The sequence below is a fragment of the Tasmannia lanceolata genome, unplaced genomic scaffold (assembly GCF_043159265.1).
Source record: "Tasmannia lanceolata isolate RefF3 unplaced genomic scaffold, GAP_Taslan_0.1 ptg000048l, whole genome shotgun sequence".
Taxonomy (NCBI): Eukaryota; Viridiplantae; Streptophyta; class Magnoliopsida; order Canellales; family Winteraceae; genus Tasmannia; species Tasmannia lanceolata.
This window is the reverse complement of record NW_027518725.1, coordinates 1,566,218-1,589,007: the sequence shown is the minus strand read 5'-3', so window position 1 is coordinate 1,589,007 and position 22,790 is coordinate 1,566,218. Positions and strand designations below refer to the sequence as shown.

At 38.0% G+C, this 22,790-nt stretch overlaps 1 protein-coding gene and 1 pseudogene across 2 annotated transcripts; both read left to right on the top strand.

The window, feature by feature from the left end:
• The first annotated feature begins 5,639 nt into the window (after positions 1–5,639).
• Positions 5,640–9,496, top strand: LOC143864314 (putative aquaporin PIP2-6). The gene is made up of 4 exons (XM_077375225.1): positions 5,640–5,841; positions 6,056–6,146; positions 7,732–8,187; positions 8,928–9,496. The coding sequence occupies exons 1-4, from the start codon at positions 5,759–5,761 to the stop codon at positions 9,282–9,284; spliced, it is 987 nt and encodes a 328-aa protein (XP_077231340.1). The 5' UTR covers positions 5,640–5,758; the 3' UTR covers positions 9,285–9,496.
• Positions 9,497–10,042: 546 nt separating this feature from the next.
• Positions 10,043–18,210, top strand: LOC143864447 (uncharacterized; annotated as a pseudogene). Its single transcript, XR_013241160.1, has 4 exons — positions 10,043–10,049; positions 10,795–10,910; positions 16,651–17,096; positions 17,833–18,210. The product of XR_013241160.1 is annotated as an uncharacterized LOC143864447 (transcript).
• Positions 18,211–22,790: the final 4,580 nt, after the last annotated feature.

Genomic DNA, 22,790 nt, shown 5'->3' with positions numbered 1-22,790 from the left:
TTCAAACCATCGTTGTTACGTGGATGTTCCCACGCGGGTCGGGTCCACCCCGAACCCGACGGGTTCAACCCAAATTTGGGTTGGGTCGGGTTAAGCTTTCTCGCAAATCGGGTTTGGTTGGGAAAAATCAACCCGAATTGAAAATTGGGTTGGGTAGAGTTGGGCTGTCGGGTGACCCAATCCGACTCGAAACTCAAATTTGGGTTCCATCTGAAGAAGTTCTGACTTTTTTGGACAAAGGCACCCATTCAACCCACATATTTTCAACCCTAACGCCTCCTTTATACTTTTTAACAAAAGCAACCATTAAAGCCACATAATTTCAATCTTACCCCCCTCATTTATGCTTTTAGGGCACAACCTATTTATGTTGTATTCTATCACATGGACGCTTTGGATCAACTTATGATGTGGGCTTCGATCAACCTATGATGTGGTCCGTACCGTTCTTTGTGCGCCCGTGCATCGCATGAGAAGAGAAAATGACAGGATTTTTGAATTATTTGAAAATTCTATGAGAATTACACTTCACTTTTTTAAGAGGAACAACATATGATGGAAACCTCTATATATTGGAGGGCTAGGATCAACCTATGGAAATTATTTTTGGGGCACAACCTATTTATGATGTGTTCCATCACATGGACGGAACACACCATAAATAGGTTGTGGTGTATAATGGGAAATTGTCTTGAGAACAACATTTCTTATGAAAAATTGTCTTGGGAAAAATTATAATTCCTCTAAAATACTTAAGCAAAAATGGTTTTGGGGAAATTAGTATCTCTTTTTGGATTGCTACAGAAATATTTTGAATGAAAATATTATTCTTGGAAAAATTTGTTCTTTCCACATTTCAAAGGAAAATGATAACATTAGGATTAATTTTGAGTGATGTTTTTCCTCAATTTTGAGTTCTGGTTCAACTTATGTTATATTGTGTGTAAAAAGAGTACCAAATTTTATAATTTTTTTCTTTCCCAAACTTTTCCACCATTGTTTAGATTGCAAGAAAAACATTTGTGATGGAAAAAAAAAATTTGGAAATTTTTTTCTTTCCACAATTTAGAAGAATATTTCTTTTGAAAATAAATTTGAAAAATACTCCCTAAAAATTATAAACCTTTTAATTAACCAAGAACTGATTTTTTCCCCATGATTTAGAGATAAATGGTATGATTTTGGTTAATTTAGAGGGATATTATCATAGGTAAAAAGTAAAATTTTCCTTTCCAAATTATTATCCTAGGGATATTAATTGTTTACTTAGCTTAGTGGGACATAATAGGACACTCCGAATTAAAATGGATCGTGATCATGATATGAAAGGTAGGATCCGAAGAACAATTCGGCTCCGAACCGACCGATAACGAATTTGAATGGTTCGTGACTGACATAGGTGGATCCGACCCGAAGTGGATCCGTTGACACCCCCAATTTTTCTTTTTTTGGGATTTCTATATCTCTACTTTTATGACTAACTTAATGTCCTTTGTTCTGCCGTGCATCGCACGGCGGGTCTGACTAGTTATAAATTGATGGAGATCATGGATCTTTGACTTTCCTCACCTTTGATCTGACTACTTATAAATATCATGGCCTTTATTTTATTTTCTGTTCTTTTTTCATGTTGTCTGGCCCTCATTTCCTCGATCAATGGCCCTTTTTTAACTCTTATTCCATGGGATTTTTTACCAGAATTTTTTTCCCCTGTTTTCAAGGATAATTGCAAAGCCTTGGATTTTTTCCACGGTATATTTTTTCCGTCATATTAAATTTGAAGATTTTGGGGCACTCTCTATCCCACGAGTCCACGACTTCTCATAAGAGGTAGGGCCCCACCTTCTCAATATTATTTGGGAAGTGATATATTCGCCCTCTTTTCTTCCCTGGGGCAGCCCTCTCTAGTGTATTTATGACTCTGCTTTTACACTACAATGGGGTACCCCAAGGAAGAATATATCATTTCCGTATTATTTAGGCAATTCTCCAAAGTCAAGAGGCTTAGCTACCTCCATTGCTGTACTATTTATGAATTAATGAATTATGACTACCCTAAAGCCAAGCTGGCGAGGGAGACTCTTGAGAGCAACTCGTATATATTTGCCCTCTTTTCTTCCCTGAGGCAGCCCTCTCTAGTGTATTTATGAATCTGCTTTTACACTACAATGGGGTACCCCAAGGAAGAATATATCATTTCCGTATTATTTAGTCAATTCTCCAAAGTCAAGAGGCTTAGCTACCTCCATTACTGTACTATTTATGAATTAATGAATTATGACTACCCTAAAGCCAAGTTGGCGAGGGAGACTCTTGAGAGCAACTCGTATAAATGCCACAAAAAGTAGGTAATGAAAAATCTCCATATCTACATTCATTATTGGGAAGTGATATATTCACCCCCTTTTCTTCCCTGGACCACCCTCTCTAGTGTGTTTATAATCATGGTTTTAAATTTCGACCGAAATCCGAAATTTCGGTGGAGACCGACACCGAAACCACTAAAAACCGAAATGGTCATTTATTTCAGCCGAAATTTCGGAATTTCTGTCGAAATTTTGGTTTTTCCGAAATTTGACCCATAAAATCTGTTTAAAAAAAAATTAATTTAACATTTAACCGAAATTTCGACCGAAATTTAATATTGAATAAAATAACCTACATTGTATTACAATGCTTCCTTAATCCTTATGAACTTTACTGTGCAAGTACTTTTTTTTATAACCCAGAATTTATATAGGAACCCAGGCTCACATCTTAAATTTTATTGATATTAAGCAAAAAATACAAGAGTATATAACATGTCGTTTTGTCTCAAAATCCCAAAAACAAGAAAGAAATCACTTAGACCGAATATTAGAAATTTCTAATGCATCACACCATAATACTCCCTGAAAAACTAGGGAAATCTTTCCGTTCCCAAAAGAATTGATTACATTGCATATCACATATCACAGGCGAAATTAGGAAGTAATACTTCGTACCACTAATCAACCATTAGGGGGTGCAACCAAGGTTTTAAATTTTGGTCTCACCGACACAGAAATTTTGGCCGAAATTCGGTAGCTGTGCTCGAAATGTCGGATTTTTGGGCCGAAATTACCGAAATAATTTCAGCTGAAATTCTGTAAAGAAATAAAAAATTAATATTTTATCGAAAAATTTCGTCGAGATGTAAATTTCAGAAAAAATGGTTTTTCCGGAACGTTTCGGTTTCGGTGGACCTTTTGTGAAAAAATGAGGTTGAATCAATCCAAACCCAACCAAATTTTAAGTTAAAAGAGCAACCTGAATTCGAACGTCTATGATCTTTCTTTTCCACACACAATCTTTTTTCATATAGAATCACAGAGTATCTCACATGGAGTTGATCTTATAGTATCATATTCTCCATGTTAAACTATACGCAATTACATTTTTTTATACAGCAGAATTGATTCATTTTGACCAGCATTGAGTAATATCTCTATGTATCTTTTCCTTCCAGTAAAGGCATTGAAATTGTGTGTACATGCAATAAAAAAACACAAGATCTGGAGATATCTTGACTGATATCTGATTTAATTGAATTGTTCTAACACCATCACATATTTATTTATATATTGACTTCTCAATTTTTCTTAGATGTTAGGGAACAAACTTTATCAATTCTCATTATAGTAAACTCCTCTCTTGATTTTACAGCTGTGAAAGGCTATTACAAAACCCGGCCAAAAGGCTCGAAGCTGACCCAATTTTATGGTTGAAGTTCAACCAGAATTTCCAAAAATTGAACTGAGTTGCACCCTTACCCAACTAGAGTACCAATATCAAACAGGGTGACCCCAAATATCGTCTACTTTATAAGGTATAGATGTAACACTCTTTCTAATATTTCACCCACATTATCTCTCTCCCTCTCTTTGCACTATTTTCATAGATGTGTTGTATTCTACTTAGGAGTGAGTGTACTACACACCTTTTACACGTCTAGAGTGCCACTGTCAAACAAGGGAGTGCCAATATCACCTCCTTCAAAATATTTATGAGCTAGGGTTCTTATAAATAATGATCTATAAATTTGTAATTAATCTCTTGTATCTTAATTCTCGGACAAAGAATCAGCACGGTTCTTATGCTGATAATTTATACTCTCTTATTTGTCTCTAATAATTAATGCTCCATAAATTTGTAATCTCTTATATCTCATTTCTCATACCAGGATGCAACATTGCTCTTATGCTCATAATTTATCCTCACTTATTCCTAATACTAAGAACAAAAGTCTAGTGATATAAGATTAGAGAGTTACTTTCTTGTAAAACATAGTTCGAAGTACATGCGAATAATAATGTTGTCTAAAGTACGAGTTTTTTATATGGTGCCCGAGCGCAAAGTCTAGTGCAGCCGGTACATCAAAAGTAAGCCTTTGATTCTTAAAAGGTGGGCTGCTATTGGATCAAATACCAATGGCCGTGCCCCCGCTCGGGGCACCATATAATTTCTCTTAAAGTACATACTTTATACATGGTACATTTGTAATGCTTTTTAGCTCTTTCGGCAGCATCCTCCAAATAATGTCTCTTAAAGTACATACTTTACATAGGTACATTTGAAACCTTTCTTAGCTCTTGGGTAGCGTTCCATTTGGTGAACATAAGAGTCATGGATTAAGACATGGCAGTGGCAATGACACCAATGGAAGACGTCGGTAAGCTAAACAAATAGTATAAATCATGGTGCACTAGAAACATAAGTAGGGGAAGGACAAAGTGTTAGATGAAAAGAGTGCCACATGGCTATGGATAATATATTAATATGGGATAGACAACACCTATTTAATGCTCTATTACCTCATATAAAAAGAGCTATTCTAAACTGAAGGGTACCCTTGTAGAAATGGGGTGAAATGGCGCCCCAAATGGCTGGAAGGGGGGCTGTGCATGAATGATGGTTGAAAGTCAAGGTGCATTAAATACACAACCACCCCTTTAGCCAATGGGGGCACCTTTTCTCCCCATTTCTGCAAGGCGGCCTTCAGTTTAGAATACCTCTATAAAATATATAAACTGTAGGCAACTTCAATGTTAATTATCAGGACTCTAACTCTACATAACTCCAGCTTTCACAACTATGAGTCAAGGGAATGCCGATATCCTCTCCTTTAACAAATATATTTGAGGGATTTGGTAGCCAATTTCGTTGAAAGCCATTTTGCAGCTGACTTTTGCAAGAGATAACAGCAACCTCTGATGAATTAAATGAATAAGACAAAAATCTGGTAAAAAAGTGAGCTTGTATGGGTGTTATCTCATGCAAAAGTCAGCCCCAAACAGCTTTCTACAAAATTGCAAGGCAATAAAGCTTCGCACAACAGCATGAATCAAATGAATAAGACAAAATTGGCTTAAAAAGTGAGACCGTACGTGTGAAACGACTCTACGCAAAATTGACTTGCAAAACCATTTTGACAAATGTATATGCGTTTCACCCTCCTTCTAGACTCTACAGAACAAATAATATTGTTAATACTGTTTTTTCAACTATAAGAAAAATTCAATCTTCCAGAATTTATTGAATTGATGGGAAACGGTTGGAAAAGCGTTTAATATATGGCCTCCAAGATATCAGATGAGGAAGCCCAGGTGGGCCTCATATGGGCTCACATTACTCTCTCTCTCTCTCTCTCTCTCTCTCTCTCAATATATCTATAAAACCCAATCCCAAATCAAACCCAAATCTGGAAAGAAGAAGATAAAGAAAATTTTAGAGGTGAGAAATGGCTACGAATTTCGCAGTGGCCGGAGATGAAGAAAGTCTTCATGGAGGGAACAAAGTCCAGCCACTTTCCTCCACTCCAAGGCAAGTTGATATTTACACTCCCCTTGTTTTTAAACCCATCTCTTTATTTTGAACTCTTTCCTTTTGATGTTGCACTCCCAATGGAAACAGAAAGAATTAGAAAATATGGGAAGTGTTGGAGGTTCTAAGTATCAAATCAGCTCATGAATGGGTTGAGATGGCATTTTGGTAATTTTGTTGAAAATTGAGGGGAGAGAGGTTTTATCTTTTGCAGGTCAGAAGAATGGAAGAGCAGAGGCAGTGATGCCACATTTGGGCAAACACTCTCTGAGAGGTTGGGATTGGGGGAGTTTTTCTCCTTGAAGGTAAAAATGCTACAACTATTCATGAGTCAAATTACGAAAATGCCCTTGGTGCTATGTGGTAGATGATATTTTCACCCCCCCCCTGTTTCGTCATTTCACCTTTATCGTTTACTGAAAATGACTTTGTTTGGACGAAATGTCAAACAAAAGCAGTGAAAATGCAGTTACTGTGTCTAGAAAAGACAGACAAAGACATGGAAATACTGAAAAAGTGGGTGGAAATATCATTCCCTTGGGAAGTGATATTTACGCCCCTTTTGATCACTAGGGACACTCAAGGCCAGTGTATCAATAGCTAAAAGAGTGCTAATGTACTTTATGTCAGAAAAATTCAGTGGCTTTGAATGCAGAGTACACTGGCAAATGGGTGTCCGATAAGAGGGGCGTAAATATCATTTCCCTTTAAATTTTAGTTATTTGTTTGAGAAATGATGGATTCTTCAAGGAGATTCTTGTCATTTTCATTTAACTTTCAGTTATAATTAAAGGGGGGGTGATAAAGGATAATTTATATGGTGGCCGACCACGAAATTTACACTGTCGTTTGGGTTTTTGATCAAGTGGAAAGTAAAAAAAGTGGCTTTGACTTGATCAAAAAAATCAAGGAGTAGGGTTTTGACACTCTGCCCTGTAAATTACACGGTCGGCTACCATATAATTTCTCGTGATAAAGTGGGTGGAAATAGAAGATGATATTTTCACCCCCTTTTTCCTCCATTTAAGTATTTAACCCATTTTTTTGGTCTGAAAATTACTTTATTTGGACTGCGTGTCAAACAAAAGAGGTGAAAATGCAGTTACTGTGCCAAGAAATGACAAACAGAAAAAGTGGGTGGAAATATCATTCCCTTTTAAATTTAGTTATTAGTTTGAGAAATGATTGATTATTCAAGGAGATTCTTGTAATTTTCATTTAGCTTTCAAGATATAAATAAATGCAATTTTTACCTATAAATCCCTAATTTATGAGGGAAATGATGCATTATCCCCCTTTCATCCCCACCCACCACTTCTGGTGTATTCATGAATTATGACTACTCTTTTTACACTACAAGGGGTGGCCTTGGGGAAGAAAAGGGGGCAGATAAATCACTTCCATTGTGTAGTATTTACTGATATCTTCTCTACTAATTTTTGTTTAATGGAAACTTTGTTGTTTGCCTCTGATTTCAATATCTTCTATAGTTGGTAGTTGGGAAAAAAGTTGAAATTGTCTTGTCGCGACAACTGTACAATAAGACAAAGAAAAGGGCAAGAATCCCCACAAATGCCAAAAATCAATTTGAAATTTACCAAATCATGGGTCAATTTCACCACCTTCTTTATTTTATAAACGGGATACCGTCTTAGAAGTGTTTTGCTTCCAATAATTTTGGTTGAGCAAGCTAGGAAACACAGGATCCCATGTTTTTTTTAAAAAAGGCATCAAATATTAGAGCCACATCCACTAAAAGATGAAGAAATCCCCATAAAAGCAATAAATACACCTTTAAAATGGTCAAATCAACGGTGATGCACTCCTATTTTTATTTTCCAAACGGAATCCCGTTTTCAAAGTGATTTCCATTTTGGTTTCAATTTTCAGGTGTGGAGAGCGTCGTTGGCGGAGCTCCTCGGCACGGCAGTCCTCGTCTTCACACTAGACACCATTGTCATCTCCTCCTTCGAGACTGACATCAAGACTCCCAATCTAGTCATCGCCTTTTTTGCATTTCTCACCGTCGCCATTCTCCTCCTTGCCACCGCCCCCGCCTCTGGTGGCCACATCAACCCGGTCATCACTTTCTCCGCCATGCTCCTTGGCCTCATCTCCCCTGCCCGAGCCACCATCTACATCATTGCCCAATGTGTTGGTGGCGTGATCGGCGCTCTCGGACTTAAGGCCGTGGTGGGCCACACCATAGAGAACACCTTCTCTCTAGGTGGGTGCACCCTCACGGTAATTGCCCCGGGCCCAAACGGGCCCATTGTGGTTGGAATTGGTACCGACACAGGTCTATGGCTCGAGGTCATTTGCAGCTTCATTTTCCTCTACGCGTCGGTATGGTGAAACAACTAATTTCTATGGTTGGTGTTATTTTACCATTTATACTTTAACACTCCCCCTCATGCGTGGCCCACTTTTGGGTTAGCCTTACACATTGATTTTTAATAACAAGGAGTTTTTGGGGTTTAAACCTAGGGCTTGCCGTGAGGCAATTGCTCTGATACCATGTGAAACAACCAATCTTTCCAAAAGCTTAAAATGTTAGAGTTGGTGTTATTTAATCATTTATTTTAACACTCCCCTTCACATGTGGCCCCACTTATGGGTTGGGCCCATGTGGATTTTTGGGGCATTTTTGGCTACCATGAAACTTTTTTCATGATAAACTAGCGTCTCCAAGTGGTGAGAGAGGGGTAGGGAGGGTGGAGTAGTTGAAAATCAGGAGAGGGGTAGAGAGGGTGGAGTAGTTGGAAATCAGGAAGCTAGTGTTGCCAAGTTGTGAGAGAGGGGTAGCGAGGGAAACTAGTGTCTCCAAGTAGTGAGAAGTCAGGAAACAAAAAAATCTACTCAAAGTAGGATTGATTTTTTTTTTCTGATTTTTTAGCCACTTCTCACCCCATCTCAATCATGACGACTCAAATTTCTCTCCATCTCCTTAATATCAAGCACATTTTGGGTTTTAAAACCCAGAATCTGCCATGAGCCAATCGCTCTGATACCATGTGAAACAACCAAATTGTCCAAAAACTTAAGCTGTTAAATTTGGTGTTATTTAACCATTTATACTTCAACAGGTTTGGATGGCATTCGATAGTAGACAAATGAAAGCCCATGGGCCGGTAATTGTTTGCTCCATCATCGGTTTAGTTATCGGCCTCCTTGTGTTTATATCAACTACTCTAACTTCGAAGAAAGGGTACGCCGGAGCTGGGATGAATCCGGCAAGATGTATCGGGCCCGCGATTGTTAGAGGAGGCCACCTTTGGCATGGGCATTGGGTGTTTTGGGCGGGCCCCGCTATTGCATGCATGGCTTTCTATATTTACACCAAGATCATTCCACGTGAGCATTTCCATGCACATCATGAGTTTAAGTACGACTCTTTTACTACATTGAAAGTTCTAAGTAAGAGAAATAGGAGTGATGTATAGTGCATTTCCATGCACATCATGAGTTTAAGTACGACTCTTTTACTACATTGAAAGTTCTAAGTAAGAGAAATAGGAGTGATGTATAGTGTACTTCTGTATCCTTGAAAGGGCCTTCTATATATGGCTATGTATTAAGTGAATGATTAGTTAGAATTCTTAAGTATAAACTTTGTTAAACTAATGATAAATCATGTGAGATTGGTTATGATGCACACATTAGTAGAGTTAAATAGCAGCAATTAGGAGTGTTATTAGCTGCATGAGATTGAGATTAGGTGATTAATTTTAATTTTTTGAGAAGTGGTGAGAAGCAATAGGAGTATTAATCTTTCGCAACTAGTATCGACACCCATATAAATTTAGGCATTTTACTTTGGTCATGTTTCTTTAGATATAAAATGAGTGCAAAACAAATTTTATGCCCGTCTTTAAGGATATGCTTCTTTTGATGTAAAGGGAGCATAAAACAAATTTTACACACCCTTTTTACGTCGAAAGAAATGGAGTTAAAGTTGAAAAAATGGGCGTAAAATTTGTTTAATGTCGCTTGATTTACATACTTCTACGTTAGAATTTGGGCAGTGATCGCTTGATTTACATACTTCTACGTTAGAATTTGGGCAGTGATAAATCGACCCCCCCCCCCCCCCCCGTCTTTCGATAAAGACACATGGCTCCCTTTAGTTTAGACTTCCTCTATTTTATGTTGTCTTTTTTTTATGAATATTGATTGGATACTAAGGCCCTGTTTGGCAACCATGAAAGGTTCTCACAAGGAATATTGGTTTATCAAGTGGTGGCAGATGAACAAGGAGGATATGAGACCAAGAAAGATTAGGGGGCATGAGTGATGAGAGAGTTAGAAGTGACTAAAAATAGGGAAAAGAAAAACTGATTTCAAAATGAGGAAAGTGTTTATGAGCTCGAGCTCAAAAACTCATGCTGGCCCACATTTTTGGGGTGATCCAAAGCATTCATTTGAAAGGCCCTTACATGGATAGGGTGACTACAAAAAATCTGGTCGATAGAATCATCCTAACTCTTCCATTAATTTGTAGAGGGAAAAAATGGGCAGATCTGTGTAGAAACAATATGTATCCATTTTCCCCTCCACTTTTGGATGGGTTAGGATGATCCCATGAACTTGATTTTTGGTACAAACCCAATCCATATAAGGGCGTTTCAAATGAATGTTTTGGTTCACCCCAAAAATGTGGGCCCACATGAGTTTTTGACGCTCGAGCTCAGATAAGCTATCTTGAGCTTGAGTTCAGAAACACTTTACTCCTTTAAAATAGAGTTTTATTTTTCCTTATTTTTCTGTCATATTCTCGTCACTCGTGTCCTCTCAATTCTCTCGCTCTCACACTCTTTGTATCTCTCTCTCAACTCTCAACAACTGGTAAGCTAATATTCCATGGAAAAAATTCATGGTTGCCAAACATAGCCTTAGAATCATCCACACATTATGATATGTGGATACTCAATACGATCCAGATTAGAAAGTAAGGGGAGAGAGGTTTTATCTTTTGCAGGTCAGAAGAATGGAAGAGCAGAGGCAGTGATGCCACATTTGGGCAAACACTCTCTGAGAGGTTGGGATTGGGGGAGTTTTTCTCCTTGAAGGTAAAAATGCTACCACTATTCATGAGTCAAATTACGAAAATGCCCTTGGTGCTATGTGGTAGATGATATTTTCACCCCCCTTTTTCGTCATTTCACCTTTATCGTTTACTGAAAATGACTTTGTTTGGACGAAATGTCAAACAAAAGCAGTGAAAATGCAGTTACTGTGTCAAGAAAAGACAGACAAAGACATGGAAATACTGCAAAAGTGGGTGGAAACATCATTCCCTTGGGAAGTGATATTTACGCCCCTTTTAATCACCAGGGACACCCATTTGCCAGTGTACTTTGCACTCAACGCCACTGAATTTTTCTGACATAAAGCACATTAGCACTCTTCTTCCGATAAGAGGGGCGTAAATATCATTTCCCTTTAAATTTTAGTTATTTGTTTGAGAAATGATGGATTCTTCAAGGAGATTCTTGTCATTTTCATTTAACTTTTAGTCATCATTAAAAGGGGGGGGGGGGTGATAAAGGATAATTTATATGGTGACCGACCATGAAATTTACTCTGTCGCTTGAGTTTTTGATCAAGTGGAAAGTAAAAAAAGTGGCTTTGATAAAGGATAATTTATTTGGTGGCCGACCATGAAATTTACTCCGTCGCTTGACTTTTTGATCAAGTGGAAAGTAAAAAAAGTGGCGTTGACTTGATAAAAAAAAATCAAGGAGTAGAGTTTTGAAACTCTGCCCTGTAAATTACAATGTCGGCTACCATATAATTTCTCGTGATAAAGTGGGTGGAAATAGAAGATGATATTTTCACCCCCTTTTTCCTCCATTTAAGTATTTAACCCCTTTTTTTGGGTCTGAAAATGACTTTATTTGGACGACGTGTCAAACAAAAGAGGTGAAAATGCAGTTACTGTGCCAAGAAAAGACAAACAGAAAAAGTGGGTGGAAATATCATTCCCTTTTAAATTTAGTTATTAGGTTGAGAAATGATTGATTATTCAAGGAGATTCTTGTAATTTTCATTTAGCTTTCAAGATATAAATAAATGCAATTTTTACCTATAAATCCCTAATTTATGAGGGAAATGATACATTATCCCCCTTTCATCCCCACCCACCACTTCAGGTGTATTTATGAATTATGACTACTCTTTTTAAACAACAAGGGTTGGCCTTGGGGAAGAAAAGGGGGCAGATATATCACTTCCAGTGTATAGTATTTACTGATATCTACACTGTCATATTTTGACAATGGCACTACTCACTTTGTTTTGCTTTTTTCTGCCTGTTGATAGCATATTCCAATTAGTCTTCAAAATGATGATTTTGCCATGAAAGCCCTCACATGCCATGATTTCTGCCTGTTGAAAAATGCCCATGGTGGCCGACCATGAAATTTATATGGTGGCCGACCATGAAATTTACTCTGTCGCTTGAGTTTTTGATCAAGTGGAAAGTAAAAAAAGTGGCTTTGAATTGATAAAAAAAAATCAAGGAGTAGAGTTTTGACACTCTGCCCTGTAAATTACACGGTCGGCTACCATATAATTTCTCGTGATAAAGTGGGTGGAAATAGAAGATGATATTTTCACCCCCTTTTTCCTCCATTTAAGTATTTAACCCCTTTTTTTTGGTCTGAAAATGACTTTATTTGGACGACGTGTCAAACAAAAGAGGTGAAAATGCAGTTACTGTGCCAAGAAAAGACAAACAGAAAAAGTGGGTGGAAATATCATTCCCTTTTAAATTTAGTTATTAGTTTGAGAAATGATTGATTACTCAAGGAGATTCTGGTAATTTTCATTTAGCTTTCAAGATATAAATAAATGCAATTTTTACCTATAAATCCCTAATTTATGAGGGAAATGATGCATTATCCCCCTTTCATCGCCACCCACCACTTCAGGTGTATTTATGAATTATGACTACTCTTTTTACACTACAAGGGTTGGCCTTGGGGAAGAAAAGGGGGCAGATATATCACTTCCAGTGTATAGTATTTACTGATATCTACACTGTCATATTTTGACAATGGCACTACTCACTTTGTTTTGCTTTTTTTTTGCCTGTTGATAGCATATTCCAATTAGTCTTCAAAATGATGATTTTGCCATGATAGCCCTCACATGCCATGATTTCTGCCTGTTGAAAAATGCCCATGGTGGCCGACCATGAAATTTATATGGTGGCCGGCCATGAAATTTACTCTGTCGCTTGAGTTTTTGATCAGGTGGAAAGTAAAAAAAGTGGCTTTGACTTGATCAAAAAAAATCAACGAGTAGAGTTTTGACACTCTGCCCTGTAAATTACACGGTCGGCTACCATATAATTTCTTGTGATAAAGTGGGTGGAAATAGAAGATGATATTTTCACCCCCTTTTTCCTCCATTTAAGTATTTAACCCCTTTTTTTTGGTCTGAAAATGACTTTATTTGGACGACGTGTCAAACAAAAGAGGTGAAAATGCAGTTACTGTGCCAAGAAAAGACAAACATAAAAAGTGGGTGGAAATATCATTCCCTTTTAAATTTAGTTATTAGTTTGAGAAATGATTGATTATTCAAGGAGATTCTTGTAATTTTCATTTAGCTTTCAAGATATAAATAAATGCAATTTTTACCTATAAATCCCTAATTTATGAGGGAAATGATGCATTATCCCCCTTTCATCCCCACCCACCACTTCAGTTGTATTTATGAATTATGACTACTCTTTTTACACTACAAGGGGTGGCCTTGGGGAAGAAAAGGGGGCAGATATATCACTTCCAGTGTATAGTATTTACCGATATCTACACTGTCATATTTTGAAAATGGCACTACTCACTTTGTTTTGCTTTTTTCTGCCTGTTGATAGCATATTCCAATTAGTCTTCAAAATGATGATTTTGCCATGAAAGCCCTCACATGCCATGATTTCTGCCTGTTGAAAAATGCCCATGGTGGCCGACCATGAAATTTATATGGTGGCCGACCATGAAATTTACTCTATCGCTTGAGTTTTTGATCAAGTGGAAAGTAAAAAAAGTGGCTTTGACTTGATAAAAAAAAATCAACGAGTAGAGTTTTGACACTCTGCCCTGTAAATTACACGGTCGGCTACCATATAATTTCTCGTGATAAAGTGGGTGGAAATAGAAGATGATATTTTCACCCCCTTTTTCCTCCATTTAAGTATTTAACCCCTTTTTTTTTTGTCTGAAAATGACTTTATTTGGACGACGTGTCAAACAAAAGAGGTGAAAATGCAGTTACTGTGCCAAGAAAAGACAAACAGAAAAAGTGGGTGGAAATATCATTCCCTTTTAAATTTAGTTATTAGTTTGAGAAATGATTGATTATTCAAGGAGATTCTTGTAATTTTCATTTAGCTTTCAAGATATAAATAAATGCAAAATTTACCTATAAATCCCTAATTTATGAGGGAAATGATGCATTATCCCCCTTTCATCCCCACCCACCACTTCAGGTGTATTTATGAATTATGACTACTCTTTTTACACTACAAGGGGTGGCCTTGGGGTAGAAAAGGGGGCAGATATATCACTTCCAGTGTATAGTATTTACTGATATCTACACTGTCATATTTTGACAATGGCACTACTCACTTTGTTTTGCTTTTTTCTGCCTGTTGATAGCATATTCCAATTAGTCTTCAAAATGATGATTTTGCCATGAAAGCCCTCACATGCCATGATTTCTGCCTGTTGAAAAATGCCCATGTTGGCCGACCATGAAATTTATATGGTGGCCAACCATGAAATTTACTCTGTCGCTTGAGTTTTTGATCAAGTGGAAAGTAAAAAAAGTGGCTTTGACTTGATAAAAAAAAATCAACGAGTAGAGTTTTGACACTCTCCCCTGTAAATTACACGGTCGGCTACCATATAATTTCTCGTGATAAAGTGGGTGGAAATAGAAGATGATATTTTCACCCCCTTTTTCCTCCATTTAAGTATTTAACCCCTTTTTTTTGGTCTGAAAATGACTTTATTTGGACGACGTGTCAAACAAAAGAGGTGAAAATGCAGTTACTGTGCCAAGAAAAGACAAACAGAAAAAGTGGGTGGAAATATCATTCCCTTTTAAATTATTTATTAGTTTGAGAAATGATTGATTATTCAAGGAGATTCTTGTAATTTTCATTTAGCTTTCAAGATATAAATAAATGCAATTTTTACCTATAAATCCCTAATTTATGAGGGAAATGATGCATTATCCCCCTTTCATCCCCACCCACCACTTCAGGTGTATTTATGAATTATGACTACTCTTTTTACACTACAAGGGGTGGCCTTGGGGAAGAAAAGGGGGCAGATATATCACTTCCAGTGTATAGTATTTACTGATATCTACACTGTCATATTTTGACAATGGCACTACTCACTTTGTTTTGCTTTTTTCTGCCTGTTGATAGCATATTCCAATTAGTCTTCAAAATGATGATTTTGCCATGAAAGCCCTCACATGCCATGATTTCTGCCTGTTGAAAAATGCCCATGGTGGCCGACCATGAAATTTATATGGTGGCCGACCATGAAATTTACTCTGTCGCTTGAGTTTTTGATCAAGTGGATAGTAAAAAAAGTGGCTTTGACTTGATCAAAAAAAATCAACGAGTAGAGTTTTGACACTCTGCCCTGTAAATTACACGGTCGGCTACCATATAATTTCTCGTGATAAAGTGGGTGGAAATAGAAGATGATATTTTCACCCCCTTTTTCCTCCATTTAAGTATTTAGCCCCTTTTTTTTGGTCTGAAAATGACTTTATTTGGACGACGTGTCAAACAAAAGAGGTGAAAATGCAGTTAATGTGCCAAGAAAAGACAAACAGAAAAAGTGGGTGGAAATATCATTCCCTTTTAAATTTAGTTATTAGTTTGAGAAATGATTGATTATTCTAGGAGATTCTTGTAATTTTCATTTAGCTTTCAAGATATAAATAAATGCAATTTTTACCTATAAATCCCTAATTTATGAGGGAAATGATGCATTATCCCCCTGTAATCCCCACCCACCACTTCAGGTGTATTTATGAATTATGACTACTCTTTTTACACTACAAGGGGTGGCCTTGGGGAAGAAAAGGGGGCAGATATATCACTTCCAGTGTATAGTATTTACTGATATCTACACTGTCATATTTTGACAATGGCACTACTCACTTTGTTTTGCTTTTTTCTGCCTGTTGATAGCATATTCCAATTAGTCTTCAAAATGATGATTTTGCCATGAAAGCCCTCACATGCCATGATTTCTGCCTGTTGAAAAATGCCCATGGTGCATGGCTTTTCATTTGGCAAAGTTGCACTTGATCTTCTCTACTAATTTTTGTTTAATGGAAACTTTGTTGTTTGCCTCTGATTTCAATATCTTCTATAGTTGGTAGTTGGGAAAAAAGTTGAAATTGTCTTGTCGCGACAACTGTACAATAAGACAAAGAAAAGGGCAAGAATCCCCACAAATGCCAAAAATCAATTTGAAATTTACCAAATCATGGGTCAATTTCACCACCTTCTTTATTTTATAAACGGGATACCGTCTTAGAAGTGTTTTGCTTCCAATAATTTTGGTTGAGCAAGCTAGGAAACACAGGATCCCATGTTTTTTTTAAAAAAGGCATCAAATATTAGAGCCACATCCACTAAAAGATGAAGAAATCCCCATAAAAGCAATAAATACACCTTTAAAATGGTCAAATCAACGGTGATGCACTCCTGTTTATATTTTCCAAACGGAATCCCGTTTTCAAAGTGATTTCCATTTTGGTTTCAATTTTCAGGTGTGGAGAGCGTCGTTGGCGGAGCTCCTCGGCACGGCAGTCCTCGTCTTCACACTAGACACCATTGTCATCTCCTCCTTCGAGACTGACATCAAGACTCCCAATCTAGTCATCGCCTTTTTTGCATTTCTCACCGTCGCCATTCTCCTCCTTGCCACCGCCCCCGCCTCTGGTGGCCACATCAACCCGGTCATCACTTTCTCCGCCATGCTCCTTGGCCTCATCTCCCCTGCCCGAGCCACCATCTACATCATTGCCCAATGTGTTGGTGGCGTGATCGGCGCTCTCGGACTTAAGGCCGTGGTGGGCCACACCATAGAGAACACCTTCTCTCTAGGTGGGTGCACCCTCACGGTAATTGCCCCGGGCCCATTGTGGTCGGAATTGGTACCGACACAGGCCTATGGCTCGAGGTCATTTGCAGCTTCATTTTCCTCTACGCGTCGGTATGGTGAAACAACTAATTTCTATGGTTGGTGTTATTTTACTATTTATACTTTAACACTCCCCCTCATGCTTGGCCCACTTTTGGGTTAGCCTTACACATTGATTTTTAATAACAAGGAGTTTTTGGGGTTTAAACCTGGGGCTTGCCGTGAGGCAATTGCTCTGATACCATGTGAAACAACCAATCTTTCCAAAAGCTTAAAATGTTAGAGTTGGTGTTATTTAATCATTTATTTTAACACTCCCCTTCACATGTGGCCCCACTTATGGGTTGGGCCCCTGTGAATTTTTGGAGCATTTTTGGCTACCATGAAACTTTTTTCATGATAAACTAGCGTCTCCAAGTGGTGAGAGAGGCGTAGGGAGGGTGGAGTAGTTGAAAATCAGGAAACTAGTGTCGCCAAGTGGTGAGAGAGGGGTAGCGAGGGTGGAGTGGTTGAAAATCAGGAAACTAGTGTCTCCAAGTAGTGAGAAGTCAGGAAACAAAAAAATCTACTCAAAATAGGATTGATTTTTTTTTTTCTGATTTTTTAGCCATTTGTCACCCCATCTCAATCGTGACCTCAATCGTGACGACTCAAATTTCTCTCCATCTCCTTAATATCAAGCACATTTTAGGTTTTAAAACCCAGGACCTGTCATGAGGCAATCGCTCTGATACATGTGAAACAACCAAATTGTCCAAAAACTTGAGCTGTTGAATTTGGTGTTATTTAACCATTTATACTTCAACAGGTTTGGATGGCATTCGATAGTAGACAAATGAAAGCCCATGGGCCGGTAATTGTTTGCTCCATCATCGGTTTAGTTATCGGCCTCCTTGTGTTTATATCAACTACTCTAACTTCGAAGAAAGGGTACGCCGGAGCTGGGATGAATCCGGCAAGATGTATCGGGCCCGCGATTGTTAGAGGAGGCCACCTTTGGCATGGGCATTGGGTGTTTTGGGCGGGCCCCGCTATTGCATGCGTGGCTTTCTATATTTACACCAAGATCATTCCACGTGAGCATTTCCATGCACATCATGAGTTTAAGTACGACTCTTTTACTACATTGAAAGTTCTAAGCAGGAGAAATAGGAGTGATGTATAGTGTACTTCTGTATCCTTGAAAGGGCCTTCTATATATGGCTATGTATTAAGTGAATGATTAGTTAGAATTCTTAAGTATAAACTTTTTAAACTAATGATAAATCATGTGAGATTGGTTATGATGCACACATTAGTAGAGTTAAATAGCAGCAATTAGGAGTGTTATTAGCTGCATGAGATTGAGATTAGGTGATTAATTTTAATTTTTTGAGAAGTGGTGAGAAGCAATAGGAGTATTAATCTTTCGCAACTAGTATCCACACCCATATAAATTTAGGCATTTTACTTTGGCCCTGTTTCTTTAGATATAAAATGAGTGCAAAACAAATTTTATGCCCGTCTTTAAGGCTATGCTTCTTTTGATGTAAAGGGAGCATAAAACAAATTTTACACACCCTTTTTACGTCGAAAGAAATGGAGTTAAAGTTGAAAAAATGGGCGTAAAATTTGTTTAATGTTGCTTGATTTACATATTTCTACGTTAGAATTTGGGCAGTGATAAATCGACCCCCCCCCATGTGTCTTTCGATAAAGACACATGGGAAAGACACAAGGAGGGGTCGATTTATTACGAAAGACACATGGGGTCGATTTAAGATATTTGGGAGTCGATTTATCATCGCCCTAGAATTTCCAAAAGAAATTCATCATTAACATTGATGTGAAGGATGGGCAAAGGTAGACAATTTGAGATAGCCTACTGATATTCGCACTACCATGTTCTTATACTGGTGCAAACTCACCATGTGTTTTCTTTTTAATCGGCAACTAAGAGCTATTTTTGGAGTTGTAATAACCTTTGACAGCTGGCTAAATAGTTAAAAACAAGGTGAGTTCGCCCTGGGTATCAAAAAATGGTTGTGTAGATATTGATATCTTTCTTGATATATTGTCTCTAGGGCACGTAGAATGAAGTGGAATGGGAAAGACACATGGAGGGGTCGATTTAAGATATTTGGGAGTCGATTTATCACTGCCTTAGAATTTCCAAAAGAAATTCATCTTAGCATTGATGTGATGGATGGGCAAAGGTAGACAATTTGAGATAGCCTACTGATATTCGCACTACCATGTTCTTATACCGGTGCAAACTCACCTTGTCTTTTCTTTTTAATCGGCAACTAAGAGCTTTTTTTGGAGTTGTACTAACCTTTGACAGCTGGCTAAATAGTAAAAAACATGGTGAGTTCGCCCTGGGTATCAAAAAATGGTGGTGTAAATATTGATAGCTTTCTTGATATATTGTCTCTGGGGCACGTAGAATGAAGTGGAACCAACCCTGTTCGAAGATCCAAACCATTCAATTGTTGGGCCACGAGGTAAAATAGGTTATGCCAGGCAAATCAACTCCACCGGGTGATCTTAACCACCCGATTTGTAAACAGATGTCATGGTATATAAACCTCCACATAAGGAAGGGGGCCATGACTTATTTACGCAGGGTCCCAGCAAATTGATGGTTTGGATCTTTGAACAAGGTGGGCCCATTGTAATTAAAAAATATATATACATAAGAACAACATATAAAGATTTTGGTTTTAAATATCTCTCAGCTGGTATATTAGTATGGGCACCCTTCTGAAATGCCTATATATCCATAATATTTGGCAAAATTTTGAAATTTCCCCAGTATATTGATATCGGAAGAGGATGTATACCTTCAAACCTTGCTAGGGGAGGGATTTTTGTGGTATGGCCTATATAAGGTGAAACCAATGAAGTGACACCTCAATGGTAATGCCACACACTATTATATTAGTTTTTGCCAATTGGGTTTGACGCATTTAAGTAGTTCAGCTTTAATAATTCAATCTATTTTCAGCTAAAGCTTAACGTCACCCACCAATCCACCATACTTCAGTTAAGGAGATGATAAATGTGTTCCCATTATGACTAAAAGCCAAAGGGGTTAGAAAGGAATAGAACAATGCTTCATAAATGAATCATATTACGATGCTTTTAGCCCTGATTGATGCCTTTTATTTTAAATTTTTGTGTTGGACTTGCATGTGGAATTTTAATATGAAGGAGTTGTGGTGTTTTGAACCCAGGACCTGCCTTGAGGCAATTGTTTTGATACCATTCGAAACAACCAATTACTCCAAAAGCTTAAGATAATGTAGATATTTTACCATGGAATATTGGTTTACTCATATTTTATATTATCTTTTTTTTATGAATATTGATTGGATACTTAGGCCCTGTTTGGCAACCATGAAAGGTTCTCATATTTTATAGATAATGTAGATATTTTACCATGGAATATTGGTTTACTCATATTTTATAGAGGAATTCTAGACTGAAGGGAGCCCTTGCAAAAACGAGGTGAAAGGGCTGTCCTATTGGCTACACATCATCATCATCATGCAATAATAATGGCTGAAAAGTCAAACATGATGGTGATGTGCAGCCAATGAGGGAACCCTTTCACCTCTTTTTTGCAAGGGCTCCCTTCAGTTTAGACTTCCTCTATTTTATATTGTCTTTTTTTATGAATATTCATTGGATACTAAGGCCCTGTTTGGCAACCATGAAAGGTTATCACAAGGAATATTGGTTTATCAAGTGGTGGCAGATGAACAAGGAGGATATGAGACCAAGAAAGATTAGGGGGCATGAGTGATGAGAGAGTTAGAAGTGACTAAAAATAGGGAAAAGAAAAACTGATTTCAAAATGAGGAAAGTGTTTCTGAGCTCGAGCTCAAAAACTCATGCTGGCCCACATTTTTTGGGTGATCCAAAGCATTCATTTGAAAGGCCCTTACATGGATAAGGTGACTACAAAAAATCTGGTCGATAGGATCATCCTAACTCTTCCATTAATTTGTGGAGGGAAAAAATGGGTCAGTGTAGAAACAATATGTATCCATTTTTCCCTCCACTTTTGGATGGGTTAGGATGATCCCATGGACTTGATTTTTGGTACAAACCCAATCCATGTAAGGGCCTTTCAAATGAATGTTTTGGATCACCCCAAAAATTTGGGCCCACATGAGTTTTTGACGCTCGAGCTCAGATAAGCTATCTTGAGCTTGAGCTCAGAAACACTTTACTCCTTCAAAATAGAGTTTTATTTTTCCTTATTTTTCTGTCATAATCTCGTCACTCGTGTCCTCTCAATTCTCTCGCTCTCACACTCTCCCTACCTCTCTATCAACTCTCAACAACTGGTAAGCTAATATTCCATGGAAAAAATTCATGGTTGCCAAACATAGCCTTAGAATCATCCACACATTATGATATGTGGATACTCAATACGATACAGACTAGAAAGCATGGTAGTACAATGTATCCATGATACTGTGATAATTATTCAAGGTTGGATAGCTATAAAACCACTAAAGAGAACCCTTTTAATTAGAACCACCACCTGCCACCCATCTAAGCCTTTATTGTTATGAAAATATCAACCAACAAACGGTCCAAGAAAAAGTACAGAAAAGTTGCACCTTTTAAATAGGGCAGTGATAAATCGACTCTCCAAATTGATAAATCAACTCCCCTTTAAATTACAACGAGGTCTAGGGTTCCAAAACGTGATAAAAAAATAGATAGAGAAATCATAAGGCACTTATATTTAAGCTTTTCCTCTTCAACCAAAGACTGTACTCCTTAATTGAGTCGGAAGAAAATAGATGTAACTGTTGTCGACTATGTTATTCGTGAAGCCTAATCTTAGTATAATATGAAAAGTACTGTACACTTTTCCCCAACTGCGGCGGTCCCGCTCGCCGCTGAGTGGGCCAGCGGGTTGCAGGGGCGGGAGCCCCCTGCCTTCGCGTCTCAAAACGCCATATATAGGGTGTGATATCAGGAGCCGCCCTGTGAGAGTTGTGAGGGCTTTTGTAATCTGTTCTTCAGAATAGTGGATTTATTGGCTTATCGCTCTGCCATGGACGTAGCCCATATCATACTGGGTGAACCACGTAAACTCTCACTCTCTCTCTCTCTCTCTCTCTCTCTCTCTCTCTCTCTCTCTCTCTCTCTCTCTCTCTCTCTCTCTCTCTCGCTCTTTCTCCGCGCGCGCACGTGTGCTTGTGCTTGTACGTGTGTGTGAGTTTTCATCTAGTGCGTTGTTAATTACTAGTAGACCATTTAGGGTTAGTTCATTTGAGATTGTAACAACCGATTGTAAGCCGTAAACCTATTATTGGACCTAAAATTACGGTTAAGTTTGAGTTCGATAATACGTTTGGGGCTCACAATCGGTTGTCATAATCTCAAACGAAGGACCTTAGTTTTTTATGATTATGTAATTTCGTAATCTCTAACGAGATCGGATCCATCTATGTCTTGGTCACGTTACGTTCAGATCCGTTATCAGTCAGATCCTTATTGAAGCGACTTTTGGATCTTGATGTTTGAGTCTGGGTCACAATCCATTTCAATTTGAACCATCCATTGGACTATCCTAAATCTTGCTTAGGGAAGTGATACATCTGCCCTTTTTTTTTTCTTCTGTTTTTTAAAACTTGGGACACTGGGACAGCCTCCTGCGGTGTATCTATGACTAGTGGGGTTGATGTACTTCACATGGGAAGGATTTCAACGGGCCTGATTGGCACGTCAAATCACGTTATAAGGGGAGCGTGCGCATAATAT

Bases quoted from the DNA above. Each gene is read 5' to 3' on its own strand.
- LOC143864314 (XM_077375225.1), top strand. From the start codon at position 5,759: ATGGCTACGAATTTCGCAGTGGCCGGAGATGAAGAAAGTCTTCATGGA. The intron at 5,842-6,055 runs GCAAGTTGATAT...TATCTTTTGCAG, and splicing joins CCACTTTCCTCCACTCCAAG to GTCAGAAGAATGGAAGAGCA. The intron at 6,147-7,731 runs GTAAAAATGCTA...TTCAATTTTCAG, and splicing joins GGGAGTTTTTCTCCTTGAAG to GTGTGGAGAGCGTCGTTGGC.